This window comes from Quercus suber, unplaced genomic scaffold, assembly GCF_002906115.3.
Source record: "Quercus suber isolate HL8 unplaced genomic scaffold, Cork oak 2.0 scaffold_696, whole genome shotgun sequence".
In the NCBI taxonomy this organism is placed as follows: domain Eukaryota; kingdom Viridiplantae; phylum Streptophyta; class Magnoliopsida; order Fagales; family Fagaceae; genus Quercus; species Quercus suber.
The window spans coordinates 161,086-183,173 of record NW_027070137.1 but is presented as its reverse complement, the minus strand read 5'-3'; the positions used below and the strand labels follow the sequence as shown (position 1 = coordinate 183,173).

The 22,088-nt window shown below is 35.1% G+C and overlaps 2 protein-coding genes across 9 annotated transcripts; one reads left to right on the top strand and one right to left on the bottom strand.

Annotated features, from left to right (window-relative positions):
- Positions 1-9,227: 9,227 nt before the first annotated feature.
- LOC112003456 (receptor-like protein kinase HSL1) lies at positions 9,228-12,753 on the top strand. Its single transcript, XM_024035649.2, has 2 exons — positions 9,228-12,079; positions 12,231-12,753. Exons 1-2 carry the CDS (start codon positions 9,487-9,489, stop codon positions 12,644-12,646), a joined length of 3,009 nt encoding a protein of 1,002 aa, XP_023891417.2. The 5' UTR covers positions 9,228-9,486; the 3' UTR covers positions 12,647-12,753.
- Positions 12,754-13,318: 565 nt separating this feature from the next.
- Positions 13,319-20,990, bottom strand: LOC112003422 (nuclear poly(A) polymerase 4). Of its 8 annotated transcripts, none has more exons than XR_010626095.1 (13): positions 20,467-20,990; positions 20,312-20,389; positions 18,965-19,072; positions 17,856-17,918; positions 17,613-17,774; positions 16,829-16,942; positions 16,685-16,747; positions 16,268-16,597; positions 16,005-16,169; positions 14,830-15,843; positions 14,635-14,730; positions 13,991-14,231; positions 13,319-13,902 (listed from the first exon to the last, which is right to left on the bottom strand). XR_010626095.1 is itself a non-coding variant. In XM_024035609.2 (13 exons), the coding sequence occupies exons 1-12, from the start codon at positions 20,584-20,586 to the stop codon at positions 14,040-14,042; spliced, it is 2,340 nt and encodes a 779-aa protein (XP_023891377.1). In that variant the 5' UTR covers positions 20,587-20,989; the 3' UTR covers positions 13,319-13,902; positions 14,021-14,039. The 8 variants fall into 8 exon arrangements, 5 of the variants coding, with proteins under 5 accessions (XP_023891377.1, XP_023891376.1, XP_023891375.1 ...); XR_010626096.1 differs by having other exon boundaries at positions 14,021-14,231; XM_024035609.2 differs by having other exon boundaries at positions 14,021-14,066; positions 20,467-20,989.
- Positions 20,991-22,088: the final 1,098 nt, after the last annotated feature.

Here is a 22,088-nt window from a genome sequence, read left to right as displayed (position 1 = left end):
CAAAGGGTACCCAAAATTGAAAAAGGCTATTCTTCATCAATTTTTCAAATAATTATTCTGCATTAGCCTTAAGAGAAAGGAATAACACATCAGGTTCTCCCCCTCCCAAACTTATATTCTACCCGTACTTTATTGATTGACTTGTGCTCTAAATTTAGCTTTATTTCTACTAGATACGGTTCTATTTGGATAAGTAATCCTCTTCATAGATTTAACAATAATTTGGTTAAAATGGTCAGTAAATTTATGAAATTTAACTAATTCACTTTCCAGTCGTATTAAATATTAATACCAAGCCCAAAGGTCACTGGATAAATCAATTCAGGCCGTATTGGCAACGATATCTTGCTCTGCCTCTCTCTTGTGTTTGCAGGCATGAGTTTGGATTGCCCGATAGTAACCAAAGGACAATCCATCTAGCAAGAGTTTTGGGTTACAAAAAATGTCCAACAAAGAGACAAAAAAAAAAAATCAATAAATTTCTAGTGAGTATGGATTAGGTATTATTACGGTGCACATGACCGGAGCTTTATTGTCAAATGTGTCATATTCTTCTATTTGAATTATATGTAACTTCTTCTAGATTGGTGCCTTAGATTATGTGTGCTTAAACAATTGGCTTCTCTATGACCATTCTATATGTTTCACTAGTCGAAGAGTTAGTGAGGAGCAGAGGGGAAATTGGCAGGACATTAAAGTCGCCTACTTGCCTTTCTTCTAGGTGTTTCATGTTTGATTCATTGTATAATTGATACCTCCTTTTTCTTTCTTTGTTTTTCCTGCTCCCTTTTGACCGTGCGTAGTCCAAAATTGAATTTTGTGTAATTTGAACTGACTACAATGACTAAAATGGTATGAGGTATCATTACCAAAAAGAATCGACTCAAATTGCTCTTGGAACTTACTCTTCTTTAGCTTAAAATTTACCAAGAAGGAGGAAGCGAAGAATACAAGACCCACCCCAATAAAAGCTGTGTTAGAATTTGGACAGTCATGTCACCAAAGTGGACATGACCATAGTTAATGGGATTAACTCCTATGTACTATAGGCTAGTGGGTTACAAAAAGAGTGTAGCCTCTCTTATTTGTGCAACTCGCGGAAATAGAACATCTTTTTCCTCTCCACCTTTCTCTCAAAAGCTTTTAGATTTTGTTCTATGGTTCTTAGGTTGTAGATATTGTGTGACTTACTTTAGTTGCAAGTAACATTATGAGCAACAACTGTTCAAGTTATAACAATATGATTTACAATGTGAAAAAACGTAAAAAAACCTCATACACAATCCTATCCTAGAGAGGTATATACTCATTTTCTTACACGATGGAACATGCTCTACTTAGTAGATTGGTGCCAAGATCAAATTTTTGGAATTGGGATTTTATGAGAAAGTTGTTATTATTGTCTTGTCTTGCTAGAAATTATTCCCTCCACCCCTAGTATATTGGAGATCACAAATTGGCCCTGTCTAGTGTCAAATTCTCAATGAACTTAGACGCTCAGAGCTCAGAAGGTTACAAATTATAATACACCATCATAAGGTTGATTGTGAAGTAGAATACTCTTCCTGTTAAAAGAAAGATGGAAGTATCATCTAAATTAAACCAATAAAATTAATATAATTTACTTATCTTCTTAAAAATAAAAGTATAATTTACTTAAAAATAACACATTTTTATTTCACTAAGATAACTTAAGTCAAATGTATTGCGTTTGGCATCGGCTCCAATAAAAAAATCATAATAGGTGTGGTTGTTGTAGTGCCTTATGGAATGGAGAGCAATTAGTGGACATGTGAGAGACTAGCATTAAAAATACGGAAGCCGGCCAGGAAACATCCAAAAAGTACTTCATCTTCTCGAAGTTTGACTAATAATGAGTGGTATATACTCAATAAACCACATGATAGAATAAAGAAATAAAATTTTAAAAAATAAAAAAACCAGCGAAAAAGAATCAATAAAGATATCAAGAGAATTTCTGGGTAAGCAAACATACAATTTGTCTTCTATTAGATCAACGCCCTATATGGCAGCATTACTTTGAAGTCAACTTTATACTGGAGTTTGAACTTTCAACCTGGGCTAGAGGAAAATAACAAATTTTCTTGTCCACTTAGTCAGTCCTTGATAAAATATAAAAGGCTCTTGTATTTTGTGTGGGCCTGCATATTTATGTAGGACTCTCACAAGTATGTCGTAAAGCTGATGCATAAAAGATATTTTTTGGGGTTCGATGGCTAACTTCAAGTCAGTCTAAACCCAATAAATTACAATGGACATAAATATATTTGTTCTATTAGGTTTACTTCTTAGTAGTAATTCTTCATTTATGTACAGATCACATCAATTTGTGTAATTGCGTAAATGGATTTTAAATTTGCAATACAGCGGTTCTAATTTTTCTTTTAGATATTCTACTTTTTGCTAACAAAAGGTTATCATTGATTAGTGACTGTAATCAGTGATCCCATACATCTCAATACTCCAGAACCAGAAGTACATTGTATCTACATATTAGACAAATGATGCAGATGACCTTTTCTTTTCTTCTTTCATAGTGGCCAACTGGCCATAGTCTTAGATTCGTTGAGAGACTTTTGGTCTTTCCTTTCAAAAAATACATATATTCTTTTCCTTTTCTCTTTCACATTCTTTATTCAAGTCCTTTTTAAGAACTAAATGAAGGTCTAGACACCACCAAAGGTGAGTGATCCAATGGCAAAGTTTACTCCCATAGTTTTATTCAAATCCACATCTTATATTCAAATCATTGGGAGCACAAAGTATTCAGGTAATGCTACCGGGATCCTCGTGGGATTAAGGTTAAGATATGGCTAAACACACCTGTCCATTTTTAGACTCCTTAATACAAATTATTTAACCTAGTTATTTAGCCAAGAGATTACTTAGATAAATTATTACTAGGTTAACACAATAAAATCATATCATGTAAATAATGCGAAAATATAAAGAACACAACGATATGATAATCCCGGTAAAAAACCTGGGAATGATTTAACCTAACTATACTTAAGGTAAAACAGATCCACTATGAAAGAATTGAAGTTTGTACAATAGAACTTAGACCATTAACATCCTATTGCTACCTCGAATAGAAAACTTACTACCACGACCACATGACAGCTTTGAGTCTACGAACTATATCTTTCTTTGATCCACTGCAACCACAAGTTCTCCTACTTGTGACTTTGAGACTCCACTCAAATGTTTCAAATCTTCTTTAAAGTTCTTTATGCAACAACTGAAGAGATCACCAAGTTTTTGACATGAATCTTGATCTTGATAATCCTAAATGTGTGTATAAAGGTAAACACTTCTACATCTCACAAAAGATTCAACACGCAACTCATCAAAAAGTCCTTTAAAATGTAGCTAGGGTTTTTTCTTTTATACTTAGAGTAAAACACAAAACCCTACACGTCAAATAGGTTAGAGCTGAATTGAAATTTCTGCAGAAAAATAAATTTGCACGTGGTTTGATTATTGAGTCTAATTTTCAATCAATCAAGCCTTGCAGATTAAGTCCAATAATTTCTGCAATCACTCGATTCCAATTTTACAAGTAAACACACTTTGAGCGAGCCTAAACCTAGACTCTATGTTTTGATCATGGTTTGCCAACACAATACAAATTAAAGTTCTAATACATTAGATCTTAAAGTCTTAGAACCTAACAATACCTAATAGAGCACCGCATGATGATACAAGAAATCAGTGAGCTGATTGTGTGGTGCTAACCAAAGATCCTCTAATGATTAAGTCGGAATCTCACAAAAGATCTCCAAAAACTCTAAATATGTAAGACTTAAGATTTTTTTGGGCATACCTTGAAACGAAAAAGGTTTGGTCTTTATATAGGATAACTTGAGTGCATCGTGTTTCCCTTGATTCTCACCACCTTCCTTATAGGAGAAGTGAATATGGAATTAGTGGGAGCAAGATATATACTTGGAAATCGTTCCCATGTTCTTTGTAGTGGGTTGGAGGAGTGATCTTCATCTATGATATCTAAGTAATGATTTGGTTTGTGTTACTGTGGAGCTATGGACAAGTATACTTTAGACGTATCATGTGATCAAAACGGTTTGTTGGTGACTTTTACCTTTAGGTGGGTTACATTCATTATGAACGTGTGTTTTGGACGAGTGTTACTTTTAATTACTCATCAGTGTACATTTCTGCACTTAAGCCTCTCGAGGCTGTGTTTCTTTATATAATTTTTTTTTTTTTAAAGTTCTTTTTAATGGAGATGTAAATTTTTTGTTCCAGGAAACATCCAAAAAGTACTTCATCTTCTCGAAGTTTGACTAATAATGAGTGGTATATACTCAATAAACCACATGATAGAATAAAGAAATAAAATTTTAAAAAATAAAAAAACCAGCGAAAAAGAATCAATAAAGATATCAAGAGAATTTCTGGGTAAGCAAACATACAATTTGTCTTCTATTAGATCAACGCCCTATATGGCAGCATTACTTTGAAGTCAACTTTATACTGGAGTTTGAACTTTCAACCTGGGCTAGAGGAAAATAACAAATTTTCTTGTCCACTTAGTCAGTCCTTGATAAAATATAAAAGGCTCTTGTATTTTGTGTGGGCCTGCATATTTATGTAGGACTCTCACAAGTATGTCGTAAAGCTGATGCATAAAAGATATTTTTTGGGGTTCGATGGCTAACTTCAAGTCAGTCTAAACCCAATAAATTACAATGGACATAAATATATTTGTTCTATTAGGTTTACTTCTTAGTAGTAATTCTTCATTTATGTACAGATCACATCAATTTGTGTAATTGCGTAAATGGATTTTAAATTTGCAATACAGCGGTTCTAATTTTTCTTTTAGATATTCTACTTTTTGCTAACAAAAGGTTATCATTGATTAGTGACTGTAATCAGTGATCCCATACATCTCAATACTCCAGAACCAGAAGTACATTGTATCTACATATTAGACAAATGATGCAGATGACCTTTTCTTTTCTTCTTTCATAGTGGCCAACTGGCCATAGTCTTAGATTCGTTGAGAGACTTTTGGTCTTTCCTTTCAAAAAATACATATATTCTTTTCCTTTTCTCTTTCACATTCTTTATTCAAGTCCTTTTTAAGAACTAAATGAAGGTCTAGACACCACCAAAGGTGAGTGATCCAATGGCAAAGTTTACTCCCATAGTTTTATTCAAATCCACATCTTATATTCAAATCATTGGGAGCACAAAGTATTCAGGTAATGCTACCGGGATCCTCGTGGGATTAAGGTTAAGATATGGCTAAACACACCTGTCCATTTTTAGACTCCTTAATACAAATTATTTAACCTAGTTATTTAGCCAAGAGATTACTTAGATAAATTATTACTAGGTTAACACAATAAAATCATATCATGTAAATAATGCGAAAATATAAAGAACACAACAATATGATAATCCCGGTAAAAAACCTGGGAATGATTTAACCTAACTATACTTAAGGTAAAACAGATCCACTATGAAAGAATTGAAGTTTGTACAATAGAACTTAGACCATTAACATCCTATTGCTACCTCGAATAGAAAACTTACTACCACGACCACGTGATAGCTTCGAGTCCACGAACTATATCTTTCTTTGATCCACTGCAACCACAAGTTCTCCTACTTGTAACTTTGAGACTCCACTCAAATGTTTCAAATCTTCTTTAAAGTTCTTTATGCAACAACTGAAGAGATCACCAAGTTTTTGACATGAATCTTGATCTTGATAATCCTAAATGTGTGTATAAAGGTAAACACTTCTACATCTCACAAAAGATTCAACACGCAACTCATCAAAAAGTCCTTTAAAATGTAGCTAGGGTTTTTTCTTTTATACTTAGAGTAAAACACAAAACCCTACACGTCAAATAGGTTAGAGCTGAATTGAAATTTCTGCAGAAAAATAAATTTGCACGTGGTTTGATTATTGAGTCTAATTTTCAATCAATCAAGCCTTGCAGATTAAGTCCAATAATTTCTGCAATCACTCGATTCCAATTTTACAAGTAAACACACTTTGAGCGAGCCTAAACCTAGACTCTATGTTTTGATCATGGTTTGCCAACACAATACAAATTAAAGTTCTAATACATTAGATCTTAAAGTCTTAGAACCTAACAATACCTAATAGAGCACCGCATGATGATACAAGAAATCAGTGAGCTGATTGTGTGGTGCTAACCAAAGATCCTCTAATGATTAAGTCGGAATCTCACAAAAGATCTCCAAAAACTCTAAATATGTAAGACTTAAGATTTTTTTGGGCATACCTTGAAACGAAAAAGGTTTGGTCTTTATATAGGATAACTTGAGTGCATCGTGTTTCCCTTGATTCTCACCACCTTCCTTATAGGAGAAGTGAATATGGAATTAGTGGGAGCAAGATATATACTTGGAAATCGTTCCCATGTTCTTTGTAGTGGGTTGGAGGAGTGATCTTCATCTATGATATCTAAGTAATGATTTGGTTTGTGTGACTGTGGAGCTATGGACAAGTATACTTTAGACGTATCATGTGATCAAAACGGTTTGTTGGTGACTTTTACCTTTAGATGGGTTACATTCATTATGAACGTGTGTTTTGGACGAGTGTTACTTTTAATTACTCATCAGTGTACATTTCTGCACTTAAGCCTCTCGAGGCTGTGTTTCTTTATATAATTTTTTTTTTTTTTAAGTTCTTTTTAATGGAGATGTAAATTTTTTGTCCAATAATTTTGCCCGTTAGGTCGCCTCTTGTTAGGATCAATCTTTTAACATCTCTTCTCTCTTTCAATGAGTTTTTCCTCTTGAAGTTAGAGATGTGAATAGGTCATTTCCCCCTTCTTAGTGTATACTTGTATTAAAAAAATCAAACAAACAAAATGATGCTATAGAGTATAGACTAGCCAATCCATGCTCTTTGGCGGCGGACTATCTAATAGGGTATTTTGCAATTGTACTACACATTGTGATATAATATATTTGGGTAATACTATAAATATAATATTTTTTACAATAATTGTCACAACAATTAAATTAATAAATCTTTATAAGATTTTATATATGCCCACTATTTTCTCTTAAGCCTAATCTCTTGTACTAAACTTCCAGAACAATGATCCCAAAGTTTTTATATTATAAACCATTTGCGACTAACCAGAAAAATTTTATTTAAAAAAAAAAAAAAAATACACGCGTGTTTTTTTTTTTTTTCGGTCTGCTGTATAATCACGCGCGCGTGCACTATTTTATAGATTAAATAATAAACAATAGCGGATTGGTAGGAAATTTGACATGTAAAAAAACATTTAATTCAAAAATTAAAATTTTAAAATATGTAACCATGTTAATTTTTTTAATAAAGATTATAACTTTATGTTACAACTAATGAAAACTTTATGTTCCAAATCTTCTATCCCACTTTTCCTGCTCCACTCTATACTCCACCAATGAAAACTTGCCACATGTTTACCTAATTAATTAAATATTACCATTATTGACTTATTAATACTATCATTATTAATTAATGATAGTATTTAATTAATTAGGAGAACATGTGACAAGTTTTTATTGGTGGAGAATAGAGTGGAAAAGAAAAAGTGAGACAGAAGATTTAGACTCATTTGGACAATTTCTTTCTTATTTATTATATATAAATGTTTTTTAAAATATCATTTTTTTTAAGATATAATTCATTCAAAAATCATTTATTAAAACAGGTTTCTTTTGTTATCAAATAAAAGACTGAGATCAAAACCTATGCTCTTTGCCTAACAATAAAAAAGAATAATCAAATCTTACCCTATCTTCTTTTTATTTAGAAAATAAATAAACAAAGATATCAAGTAGACTCCATTTTTTAGAATAAAGGGGAAAGTATAACCAAAAAATAAAAAATAAAAAAAAACCTAACAGTTTTATCTTTGTGACAAATTAAATCTAATAATTTTGACTCTCAAAAATAATAAATCCAATACTTTCAAATGTGATTCTTCAAACCCCCACACTTTTATTATTGTGCCAAACACCTAACAAATGCTCTTAGGACATTAGTTAACAATTTATTTAAAGAAAGTTTTTATGGGAAAAGAAAAAAAAAATATTTTGATAATTTTTATCATTTTCTATAAAAGTTATATCAAAATTTTCCTAATAATAAACTTAAGACTATCGTTAGCATGACCCATTATAATAAACTTAAGACTATCATTCAACACAATGATCGATGAAAGAGTATGAGATTTAAACTGGCACGTTTAAAAATATAAGTTTCAATTAATCACTTCTCACTGAGCTAAACAAACCATAAAACTAAGTCATAATAACCCAATATAGAGTCAAAAAAACTAATCAAGATAGTGTCCTAGTTTAGGCGGAGGAAATGGACCTTAACATTAAACACTCAGCAAAATAATTTATCAAAGAAATTCAGAAATTAAACTGACTGAAAGTTAATGTTTTTTAAAATATCATTTTTTTTTAAGATATAATTCATTCAAAACTCATTTCTTAAAACAGGTTTCTTTTCTTATCAAATAAAAGACTGAAATCAAAACCTATGCTTTTTGCCTAACAATAAAAAGAATAATCAAATCTTACCCTATCTCCTTTTTATTTAGAAAATAAATAAACAAAGATATCAAGTAGACTCCATTTTTTAGAATAAAGGGGTAAGTATACCAAAAAAAAAACCTAACAGTTTTATCTTTGTGACAAATTAAATCTAATAATTTTGATTCTCAAAAATAATAAATCCAATACTTTCAAATGTGATACTTCAAACCCCACACTTTTATTATTGTGCCAAACACATATAAATTATAATAAACTTAAGAGTTAAGACTATCATTCAACACTATAATGAAAGTATGAGATTTAAACTGGCACATTTAAAAGTACAAGTTTCAATTAATCACTTCTCTCTTCTCAGTAAGCTAAACAAACCACAAAATGAAGTCATAATAACCGAATATAGAGTCAAAAAACTAATCAAGACAGTGTCCTAGTTTAGGCGGAGGAAATGGACCTTAACATTAAACACTCAGCAAAATAATTTATCAAAGAAATTCAGAAATTAAACTGACTGAAAGTCTAGAAAGAAATTTAGAACACCTACGGGGAACCTTCATATCACTATCTACAAATCGTGCCGTTGAAGTCCAAGTTAACAAAAAGATAGTCGCTGTTAGGTCTACCTGCTGGAAGTGATAATTAAATAATGTACATGCGTCTTGGAACAAAACTCCAGCATGTTTACTTTGACTATTCTTTTTTGGACAAACCACTTTTTTCCAGTGATAAGCGCACCAAGTTTTTGGGTCATTATCTCACGTGTATCTCAAAACAAATGGAGTTTACTTCACGACTGTCTATAAGCTCCACTCACCACATTTGAATATTGACCGTTGGATTCCCCGGGAAAGTACTTAACCGGAGCAACGGAGTGAGTAACTGACTCCACCCAAAATGACTAAACTACCCTTGCCATTTCTCAAAACCCCACTACCCCTCCTTATCGTTCTCCTCATCTCCATACCCTTTCAAGTAAATTCACAATCCCAGAACACCGAACAAGCCATCCTACTCGGCCTGAAACAGCAGTGGGGTGATCCACCGTTTATCCAGTCATGGAACTCCTCATCCTCACCGTGCAATTGGCCGGGGATCAGTTGCACCAACGGCGCGGTCACCAAAATAACCCTCCAAAACATAAACATCACCACAAAAATTCCATCAACAATTTGTGATCTCAAGAACCTGACTTTCCTTGACTTGGCCTGGAATTACATACCAGGGGAGTTTCCAACAGTGCTATACAATTGTTCCAAGCTCCAATATCTTGATCTCTCTGAAAACTTTTTTGTGGGTCCAATCCCAGAAGACATATACCGGATTCAAACTCTCCAATACATAGACCTCGGAGCCAACAACTTTTCAGGCAATATCCCAAAAGGGATCGGGAACATGACAGAGTTGAAAACGTTGAAACTCTATCAAAACCAGTTCAACGGCACGTGGCCAAAGGAAATTGGTAACTTGGCCAATCTTGAAGTTTTGAGCATGCCTTATAATGATAAGTTTGTGCCTACAGCTTTGCCAGAAGAGTTTGGACGGTTGAGGAAGTTGACGTTTTTGTGGATGAAAAGGTCTAATTTGATTGGCCAAATCCCAGATTATTTTTCGAATTTTTCGAGCCTGGAGCACTTGGATTTAGCATATAACGATTTGGTAGGTGCTATTCCTAGCGGTTTGTTCTTGATAAAGAGTTTAAAGTTTGTGTATCTCTTTGCTAATAGATTGTCTGGTGAGATACCGAGCTCGATTGAAGCGTCATCAAGTTTGGAGAGACTTGAAGGTTTTGGCAAGTTACGAAATTTGACAGTGTTGCGTTTGTTTGAGAATCAATTGACCGGTGAGATTCCAATAAGTATAGGCCAACTACCACTGATTGATTTTGCGGTTTTCAGAAACAAGTTGATTGGAACTTTGCCACCGGAATTAGGCATGCATTCGAAGTTGGAAGCATTTGAGGTCTCGGAGAATCAACTAAGTGGTCAATTGCCGGAACATTTATGCGATGGAGGTGCTTTGCAAGGACTGGTTGCATTTTCTAACAATCTCAGCGGGGAAGTGCCGAAATGGGTTGGAAATTGTCCTACTTTGCGTACAGTTCAGCTTCAGGGAAACAATTTCTCAGGTGAAGTTCCTTCTGGTCTTTGGACATTATTCAATCTATCAAGCTTGATGTTAAGTGATAACTTGTTTTCGGGTGGGCTTCCAAGTAAGTTGGCTTCGAATTTGACAAGGGTAGAAATTCGTAACAACAGATTTTCAGGTGAAATTCCTGTTGGAATCTCTTCCTGGGTGCAGTTGGTTGTCTTTGATGCAAGAAACAACTTGCTATCCGGAAAAATTCCAGCAGAATTAACTAGTCTTTCTCATCTTATTTCTCTTTTTCTGGGTGGTAATCAATTTTCTGGTGAGCTTCCATCAGAGATGATCTCATGGAAGTTATTAACTACTTTGGACCTCTCAAGAAATAAGCTTTCTGGCCAAATCCCAGGAGTGGTTGGGTCTTTACCTGATCTCAATTACTTGGACTTGTCAAACAACCAATTGTCCGGTGAAATCCCATTCAATTTGATGGTTAATTCACTCAACTTGTCCTACAACCAACTCTCTGGAAAAATCCCAGATCAGCTTAACAACCTTGCATATGAAAACAGCTTCTTGAATAATTCCAATCTATGTGTTGCTAGTCCAATTCTAGACCTTCCAAGTTGTTACACCAAAACCCTTGATTCCAACAATAATAAAATGCCCTCTATCTACCTTGCCATGATTCTAGTTCTTGTCATTGTAGTTCTCCTAGTCACTGTTTTATTAAGCTTATATAAGTTAAGTGACTACCGGAGGAAAAAGCACCAACGCAATCTGGCAACATGGAAGCTTACATCATTCCAAAGATTGAATTTCACAGATTTGAACATTCTGTCGAATTTGACTGAAAACAATATTATAGGAAGTGGTGGATCAGGGAAAGTATACCGGATTCCCACTGACCATCCAGGCCAATTTGTTGCTGTGAAAAGTATTTGGAATGACAAGACTTTAGATCACAAGCTCGAGAAAGAATTTCTAGCGGAGGTTGATATACTGGGCACAATTAGGCATTCCAATATAGTAAAGTTGTTGTGCTGTATTTCAAGTGAGAACTCAAAGCTTCTTGTTTACGAGTACATGGAAAATCACAGTCTAGATAGATGGCTCCATGGGAAGAAGAGAAAATCATCAATAGGGATGAATTCGGCGCATCAGATGGTCTTGAATTGGCCAAGAAGGTTGCAAATTGCAATTGGCACAGCACAAGGCCTAAGTTACATGCACCATGACTGTTCTCCTCCAATCATTCATCGAGATGTGAAGTCTAGCAACATTTTGTTGGATTCTGAGTTCAAGGCAAGCATAGCTGATTTTGGGTTAGCAAAGATGTTAGAAAAGCATGGAGAGTCCCGCACAATGTCTGCTATTGCAGGAACTTTTGGTTACTTCGCACCAGGTAAAGAGCATCTTATTGATAATTTACTAGTTGTCTCAAAAGTTCAAGCATATAAAAACACTTATTTAAGAGTATTTAAAAATAATTATGTTCAATGTTTCATCCAATGTCTAACACATCTGCACATATCCTTTTGTGATTCGCATTGCAGAGTACACCTATATAACAAAGGTCAATGAGAAGATTGATGTCTACAGCTTTGGAATTGTACTTCTTGAACTCGTCACTGGAAGAGAACCCAATGATGAGAACATGAATATAGCAGAATGGGCATTGCAACACAGCAGTGAAGAAAAGTCTATTACCGATGCCCTCGATGATGAAATCAAGGAACCATGTTACTTGGAAGAGATGACTATGGTATTTAAACTAGGACTCAAATGCACTAGCAGATTACCTGCAAATCGGCCTTCCATGAGGGAGGTTTTGCAGATTCTTTGCTGGTGTTCCCCTCCTAGAGCTTACACAGTTAAGAAGAAGGGAAGTGACTTTGACGTTGCTCCTCTCCTTGAAAGTGTTTCTAGTAATTACAAGATCAATAGGGAAGATGCTAATAGCTTAGTTTAACGCGTTTGAACTCATGAATATTTGCACTCAAATGTAGGGAGTTTTGGTTTTAGTTTGATGTACCAAAATACAATATAGGGAAAATAAAACAGTGTACTATTTTTAAATTGAGAAATGCTACTATTTTAAGTTGAAAAATGTTGTCCATAACAAATCTTTGGTGTCTTTGGTGTTGTTACTGGTGAGCAAAAAAATAATTTCAATAGTAAGTTCAAATTAGAATCAACAACTCACTACATAAAATTTGTGTAAAAGTATGATTGATATGACACCTCTCTCTTACAACCACCATTTATCTTTTTTTTACTCAAACCTACCATTTTCACCTTTTTAGCATAAAATCCAAATTTAACAATTTTTATTCCATATGATACTCCCAAATGATTAAAGAAGAGAAAACACCCACTCCCACCCCTTTTTTTTCTTCTTCTTCTTTTTTTTTTTTTTTTTTTTTAATTCCCATTTTAAGTCTGGTTTCGTGAATGAAAGTCTCTATCCATATAATTAATTGGAGTTATAAGAAACATTAGCAATTTTCCATGAAATGATTTTTTCCGCTTATTTATAAGGTTTGCAACCATACAAAAAAGTGCATTTGTTTTCCACAATGGTTTCTACAGCATCTAAAGATAGTGTAAAACCAGAGTTGGATGAGAGAGAGACAGAGAGAGATTGCGAGATAAACCATGGTTTAATAGAACTTTCAACTTATTACAAGGAAGCAAACCTAAAAACTACAACGTTGGAGAAACTATTACAAGGAAGCAATCCAACAGGCTACAACAGTGAATGAAGTATTACAATGCCTAAAAAGAGATAAGGCATACCCCCCTCACTCAATTTCCTCTGGTCAAGAAACATTGCGCCCCAGTTCAAAATATTCTTTCATCGACAGAAGGCTATGAAACTTCCCATTCTGCGCCCACTAGGAAAAGTAGAACATAGAGACTACTCTTCAAAGCACCAATGAACTTCAAACACTAATAGCTTCTACAATGCTCTCAGCTTCAGCAGCATAGCACAGAAAAGTGATGCCTAAAATCTAATGCTAACCCAAATCTAATGTATAGGCCTTTGTTGCTGGCCCCAGCTCTCAGCTTGCAATATGGCACACAAAGTGCACCTGGGAAAATCCTAATGAAAGCCAGCAATTAATGTGGCACTTACCAAGTTGCCCGCTCCCTCCCTTCATAGAAATGATCTATGTTTAGTGACAGTCACCTCCCATACCTTACACCATGGACTTGAGCCTTAACCTGCCATAGAAGAGCCATACACAACAAACAGGACAGCATAAAGATATAATGATTTGCATTAAAAAAAAGTAAGTTTCAAAAAACATGCCTTATCACTAGCTTTTTCATAAATTCTGACCTAGCTCCATCTTCAGAAGTTATAACACCCCGAGTGCAATATTTGGCTATAAAAGACAAAAGTAGAGGCAAAAGCACAAGTTAGGCTACCAACAAGATACTAGAGTCAATAAGCAGGAAGGGAGGGTTATGTATCTGAGCCTTAGACACAAAACATAGTCAGGTTCTTATGCACAGTTACTGGAAACATAGCACGTATGGTGGTGCAGGACCTGCCACCACATATGCACCAGTTAGGACATTGTCTGTGCAACAGTTCAGCATTATCAACAGATTATAGGAAAAAAAAAATGCAAAATTCCATGAGAATAACAGCAGGTGAAGGAGAATATAATGAAACCTACAAACAAGCTTGCCTCTTCTTTTTCTTTAAAAAATAAATAAATTGAATAAGAAAAAACCAACCACATAGAGAGAGACGGGTAGGGGGGGGGTGGATAGTAAGTAAACCAGCTAATAGGAAAGCGCAAGAAAGTAAGATTTTTGTTACATACTAACAAATTTAAGCTCAAAACCTCTATTTCTTCTTAAAATCACCAATAGAAAAGGTATGTTAGCCAGAATTTATGAAAGCATAAACTTAATTGATAAAGATAATGAGTTTAGATTCAAAACCTCCAAGTCTTCAGACAAACTGTCTTGAAATACTCCGCTTGCATTGGAACACCCATTTTCCAAAGGAGAAACAAGATCTGCCGCACATACATCACCCTGCAAAGATCTCCGACTCACTTATCTCCAGAACTTCCATTTTTCTCATTGCCATCTGCTACAATGCCTAATCCAAAGTCTTCAAACGGAGAAACTCACCTCGCAACTGAGGTTTTGAGTATTGCAACTTGGTTCGAATACGCTTTCAGCATTTTCTTTACCCATTGTCTGATTACATGGTTTGACTATTTCTTGAGCAGCATCAACAGCACCCTCTGTCCAATTTAGCAGTCTCCCAGTAGATCCAGTCTCTGCACTTTCCATGTATGCCATCCCAACTTTGTCCCCATTCAGTCCAATCTGACTTGTTTCCCCAGCTAGAGAATTAGGTACTTCACATGAAGCAAGCAACTCCCTCCTCGGTGAAGGTTTCTCCACTGCTTCAGTTAGCATTACCTCATTCCTAACTTCTGGAAAATTAGATTTACATACAAAAATTTTCTCTCTTAGGGTGACAGAGTCATGAACAACCGTTTCGCCCATCTGCACATGATTTCCTATGATATCCTCTTCACCCCCCAACTGGCCACTGGATGACCTAACCTCAGCATTGCTATCTACATCCCCAGTTATTGAACACTCTAATTTAACCCATTCACTGAAGCTGACTTGAGAAGTTCCACCAGATCTACCTCTACTACTTTCTGGAGAAACTGACTCCGGTAGTTGCGGACTAATAGAGACTCGCTTCTCTGGTTTGTCAGGTTTCAGATCCACCATTTCAGGATCATTTTTCCTCTTGAGACCTCTTTCAGAAGAACCAGACAAGCACCCCACAGCATTGTCACAAGGCCTTTCAGGCTGCTGGCTTATGTGCCTTGACAATCGAGAACGTTTATAACCATCAGGGAAAACAAAAGAGGGAAGCTGCTTTCGACGAACATGAGAAACAAAAATATCCATCCCTGGTTTCCAAAACATATACATATTTATCTCTTGCCTAAATTCATCAACTGTTCCACGTATATCGAATTGCTGTCCTTCTTGACCCCTAACTCCCTCTTTCCTTTGCAATCCCATAAAGAAAGCACAATGTGGACACGGCTTGGACATGTCTACATATTCATTTGGATAAGGATGGCACTGCAGCATCCCATTTGTGTCCCGCTCTATCTGAACAGTGACAAATGGAAAACATTAAGAAGAAAAACAACCCGACCTCCTGTAGCAAGGATATGTAAGAGATTTAATAATCATAGAATGCATAAAATTTAGAAGCCCAAAAGGGTGAAGTTTACTCCGGCATTCTACAACATCTTAAAGACAGATTTGACCTTTAATGTAAGCTGTCTAAGTCGAGACTCCACCCATCCCTTCCAAGCTAGCAAATCATCAACATCAGCTGCAATTATGTCCACCTGCAAATAGTTTTTGTAAGCCTCAAAAAATATATACGGATCAAACAGAGCACTCCACTGGGCTTTGTTCAGCTCAATCTCCTGTCAGTGGACAAAATCACAAGGGCAAAGGCTTCAGTAATTAAATAAGGGCAGCTATTAAGAAGTAGAAAGGGAAGGGGGTGGGAGTCAGTTCAAACCTCACAGATCTTGTTACCATGGTGGAATTGTTCCATCATTACACGAAGAGTACTTGCTGAGACATTGTAGCTAGAATTCATGCAAGGGTATGCAGGAGTTATAATTGGCATGTGATGAAGTCGATCCCTAGGGTTTTTGCGCGGATCCCATATAGGAAACCCTAGTTCATTCTCTTCTATTGAACATAACATCACAGGGTTCGGCCAACGCCACTGTGTATAAACTCTGAAGAATCGAGATACCAGCATACTCGGAATTGCATTGGGATAGAGCTGGCATACCCGAGCAACTAAAAGAGCCCAATTTACACCACCTAGGAATCCAGTCACCTACACAGAAGGAAAAGAGAATGAAAACCACGATACGAAAGTGATCTGCTGAACGCAATGAAAAACTTACAAACAGACCAATCTTACATTTGAATAAACACCTCGCCTTTTAGCCCAAAACTTTAAACATCTGAGTGTCGTACGAAAGTGCTACAATAACATATAGGATTAAAAAACTGTGAAAACCACAAAATAGATATATAAAAAGGGTAAAGAGTAAGGAATGTCCACCTCAACATTTGGCACAAGTTTAAGAATTTGATCAGCAACCCTGCAGCCATTAAGACTTCGAACGGTTGGCTCATCGACATTGTACAACACAGACTCATGTGATATGTCCAGGTCCTGTTGATAAGTTAGTTCAAGAACAATAATGATATGAAACAGAAAGAGGCAACAAATATGTCTTTACTGTCACAAATTCTCAATTACAATCATGCTGAATGCAGAGCAAATGAACATGGTATATCAGTCAGAAACTAATTCATCAAGCACTAAATGAAGTTATAGAAAATATTACAACATTAGTATATAAAAAGCATTTAAGTTATTTATGGTCACTCTAAAATTCACATCAAAATATTTATTGTGATGTTCTACTACTCGCGTTCAGTTTTTCTAATAAAATTTATTACTCATATAAAAGATTAAAAAAAGATCACATCTAAATATGCAAAGGAAGCTAATATCACACTAAAGAATTTGTTCAAAAACCAAGATTATCATTATCACATCTGATCCAAAATAAGCAAACAAAGTGAATAAAATTGTCAGTTATGTGAGTTTCGGAACTTTAGAAGACCCAGCTTACCAAACAAATCTCAAAGACAACAGCATATAATATAGGATTGAAAGAAGCTGTCCTTTTGAAAACAGTCATGAAACATGTAGAGACAAAATTAAGTAAACAAAACTGAGAAACATAATTAAATAAATGACTCCACCCCTCCTCCTCCTCCTTTGCCCCACAAAAAAAATATAAGAGAAAAAGAATAGAAGCACAAAAGAAACTTACTTCTGGAACAACCAAAAGAGATATGCTTGCATAAAGAAGATCAATTGATATCCCCAGGAACTTGAATTTCATTACTGGGACATGAGCATCCTGAACTGGCTGAAGCTCAGTAACTTCTTCCATTTCAGCCAGAATATTATGCAAGATTATAAAAAAATCTTCCTGAAAGCGATAATCATATGTTAGATGAAGTTTATTCTGTCTAGACTCAACAGATCTGAACAAGGACAATATATGACTCACATCTCGATTTACATAAGATGGCCCAACACACAATGTGTCTATGTCAGCCCCTGGCCCATGTACCTGCCAAGAAAGCAATTTGTTGCTATGTCTCCAGATACTCAAAAAACTATTATTTCACTAAGGTATATACATATACATACATGCGTGTGTGTGTGTGTGTGTGTGTTTAGAGAGAGAGAGAGAATTACAACAGAAAAAAGGGTCAGAATCTAGAGAGTGTAACATTTCTTGTACACTGTTTGACTGCAACAGACTGACAGGCAGGCAGACAAAAACTGAAGCAAGACCAAAATCAGGACAGAAGCACTTTTCATTAAAGCTTAACGGTAGAACTACTTGCTGTCTAAGTTAAATGTACTACTGCTTCACACATGGGCAACCCTTTATCCAAGCTCAACAATTTCCAAGAAAAAAATTGGCATCATCATTATCACCACCAATGCCACCACTACCATGATCACCATGCTCACAGTATGAGAAAGGATTTCCCAGTTAAGGACCACAGAATGAGCTTCACTATTACCACCAGAAGTCCACATAAAAACAGAAATTGGCATTTTTGTCATAATACATTCTGCATAATCACTACTGCGCCAACCAAAACAAACCACTTTCTGGTCTCCTGTCTACAAGATGAAGCAGCCCAGTTCCCTAACTTCTACAAAGCAAAAGGCCATTATCCAGAATAATCACTATTAATGACTCTATGTACCACAAATTCCTATTTTTCCTCCAAATAATCCAGAAACCATTACTAGATACTCTTGCTGCCTCCTATATATCAGGGTTCTTCATACTTGAATTTGGTTTTCCCCATTCCAGGTACATCACCATGATGACACAAGCTAGCAAAAATAGATAGTATTTGATTCTGGCAGGTAGCTCGATTCTTATTCCCGAGCTCAACATGATCTAAGTTGATCCTCCAACAAAAAGTGGAAAATATTAGTAAAAGATTATGCATGCAAAGTTCACACGATTTACACACTTGTTTAACTCCAACAACATTTGTGAGGCCCAGACAGAAATACCTAGGAGAAGAATATAACGATGTGGCAGGGATTACTCTCATCATAAAAGGAGCATAATGGAAAATTCATACTAACCCCCAAACGATAAGAACCAAAAGTAAAAATGACAGCATTAGCATCCTCCACCATCTGCTCTGTGTAGCCTCTCTGGCGGGTTAATTGCTTCACCCAACCTTTTACAATCTACAATAAGAAGTTAACTTGGTCACAAACAGTACTTCAAAACAGAGAAATGCATACATTGAAAAAGATAAAAAATGCATATATTACAACAACCTAGGATCCCAACCTCTAAGCCTCCATAATTAAGTTAAGCCCCGATGTATGTCAAATGAATGAAATATTCAAGGATAAATTACAGAAGAATAAAAATAAAGTATCCAGATAAAGAGACAGTAAAACTTCTGCTAACTAAACAATAAAATAGGAACAACATTTAGCCAATAAAACACTCTTCCCATAAAGAAAGAATGCCACATACAAATTTAATAGAGCAAATAAAAAAGAAAAAGTATAAGAAACAATGATATATTATGCTAAGAAGCATCTAAAATTACATGAACATCTGGAACTGCAGATTACAATAAAATCAGTAATAAACTTACACCTTATAATATACCCCCGCTAGTTTGTAAACTCCAAAATCCTTACAACCAACAGCACGAAACGTATACACATGTTCAGGAACCCAGTAATTGCTTTGCCTTCACAACCTAACCGCCTATCGGGCGAGGTTTAGGCATGTCCAATGACTCATGAAAATCATCCACAAATCAAATAGAAATAATTTTGTTCTCATGTTTCCACCATCATTTTAATACTAGGTTGTAACCGGTGCTTAATAAACTTACACCTTATAATATACCCCCGCTAGTTTGTAAACTCCAAAATCCTTACAACCAACAGCACGAAACGTATACACATGTTCAGGAACCCAGTAATTGCTTTGCCTTCACAACCTAACCGCCTATCGGGCGAGGTTTAGGCATGTCCAATGACTCATGAAAATCATCCACAAATCAAATAGAAATAATTTTGTTCTCATGTTTCCACCATCATTTTAATACTAGGTTGTAACCGGTGCTTAATAGCGATGATGGTTCACGTGGGTCATCTCGGCTTTCGCGTCAAGTATCATTATGAATGGGTCGCGTGGCACCAAAATTAAGAAAATTAAAATAAACACTAGATGCAAAATTAGGCTACAATCATAATAAGCTAATTTGGATACTGATTGTGCTTCGACTTTAATTATATAACTGATTTATAAGTAATTCCCATTAATTCATTTTAGTCAACAGAAAAAAGTCATATATCTTAGAAATGGTCACCAAATTGAATGTGAAATGTAAACATATAGTAAGAACACACACTATTTTCCTCAAATAAATAGTCAATAATACAAAGAAACCAGAAAATTACCTCACCAATGCGAGCCAGAACCTCTTCTCTCCTCGCACCTTCTTCCTCACTCTCGTAAAGCGCCGAATCAAGCAAGAACTACGAACAACACAGATTTAATACATAAGCAAATTCAGCATAATCCGAATTTAGCCCAAATCATATAAAAATTTTACCTTTTCCAAATCTATATTGCGTATAAGATCAGTCTCGGTGGGACCGGCAACGGAGATTGGATTTGTGATGCCAAAACTCTTCGGCGGCGAAGAACCGTTTGGACTCTCGGGGCCCGCCATTTTCAGTGTCACAGAGAAAAAAAAAAAGAAAGAATTGAGAAGTGAAAGAAGCAAAGTTAACCTCAAATTGATTTTGAATCGAAGAATGAGGGAAGATCAAATCCTCTTCAGCAAAATCGGAATTACAACAGAATCGAAAGTGTAAATCTGAGAATAGAGGAAGAGGTAGCTGAAGAGGAAGGTGTCTGTTTGGATAGCTGGAAAAAAAGAGCACAGATCGAAACCCTAAGTCTCCGACGAAGGAAAAGGTTTGTTGGTCAAACACGGAATATATATGAGAGAGAGATAGAGAGAGAGAGAGAGAGAGAGAGAGAGATGTGTGTGTGTGAGAAAGATCGAGAAGGAGAGAGGATTGGAGCGTTACAAACTTACAGAGTTTCGGTGGGCTAAAAGGGCGTGTTTGGATACTGGAATACCATATTAGACGCGTATTGGTAGTACTATCGTTTAGATTAATAAATAAATAAATGTTGTAGTTGTAGGGTGTGCACGTCACATCCTGCTAAGTTGCACTCAGATATGGCTCGATGGTTAGAGTTTTTATATTTTTTTTATTATTATTATAATTTCGTTAAAGCCCAAAAATACACATAATATTAATTATTACATGATAAGAAATCGACGAGTGACACTCATAGATATTTTTTTTTTAATAAGAAGAAATATATATATATATATATATACAGTTAAGTTGCATTTTCTTTTGCTTTTTCTTTTTTCGGTTTTCAAAGAGGAATTGATTTTCAAAGTTGCCGACTGGCCGCCCAGACAAGCCAGACCCCAGTTGACGTGTAAAAACGGTTGTTATTCCCTTTTTTTTTTTTTCTCTTTTTGTCATTTTTTATGCTTGAGTATACTAACAACTAATAACAAGCAAATCTCGCAGCCTTTTTCTTTATTCAATCACAAGGCAGATCCATGATTCTGCGCTTTCTCTTCTTCATATATTTTAATAAGGAAATCATAAATTATACAAAACAAGTCAAAATTTTTACTTTCACTTGAAAATAATATTGCAAATATATATTTTGTAGTTATAACAAGACTTTATTTGAAGGCAAAACACTTTGCTTATTGACTTGGTTCTGTTTCTATTCTTCTTCGTGACTACTTTAATAACGATCCATAAATTATACGAAACAAGTCAAGATTGTTTTTGGAAAAAATGCAAGAGCTACATGTTCTTTTACAAAAAAAAAAAAAAAAAATGGAGAATTGAAAAAAAAAAAAAAAAGAGAAGAAAGAAAAAGATTTTCAATCCTTTAATTGAAGACAAAACACTTTACATATTGAGTTCTTTGTAATTTTTGTCACTTTGTTAAATTGTTCAATACCAAGGTGAGTAGGTGAAAGAAAGGTCGGAGAAAAATACTATATATAATAAGAAAACGCAAAATATAGATGCAGACTTGACTTAGACCTAATGCCTCTTGTGTACTAAATTCATTGCAATAGTGACACATAGTCAAAAGTATAAATGCGTTAACACTAAGATAACTAGA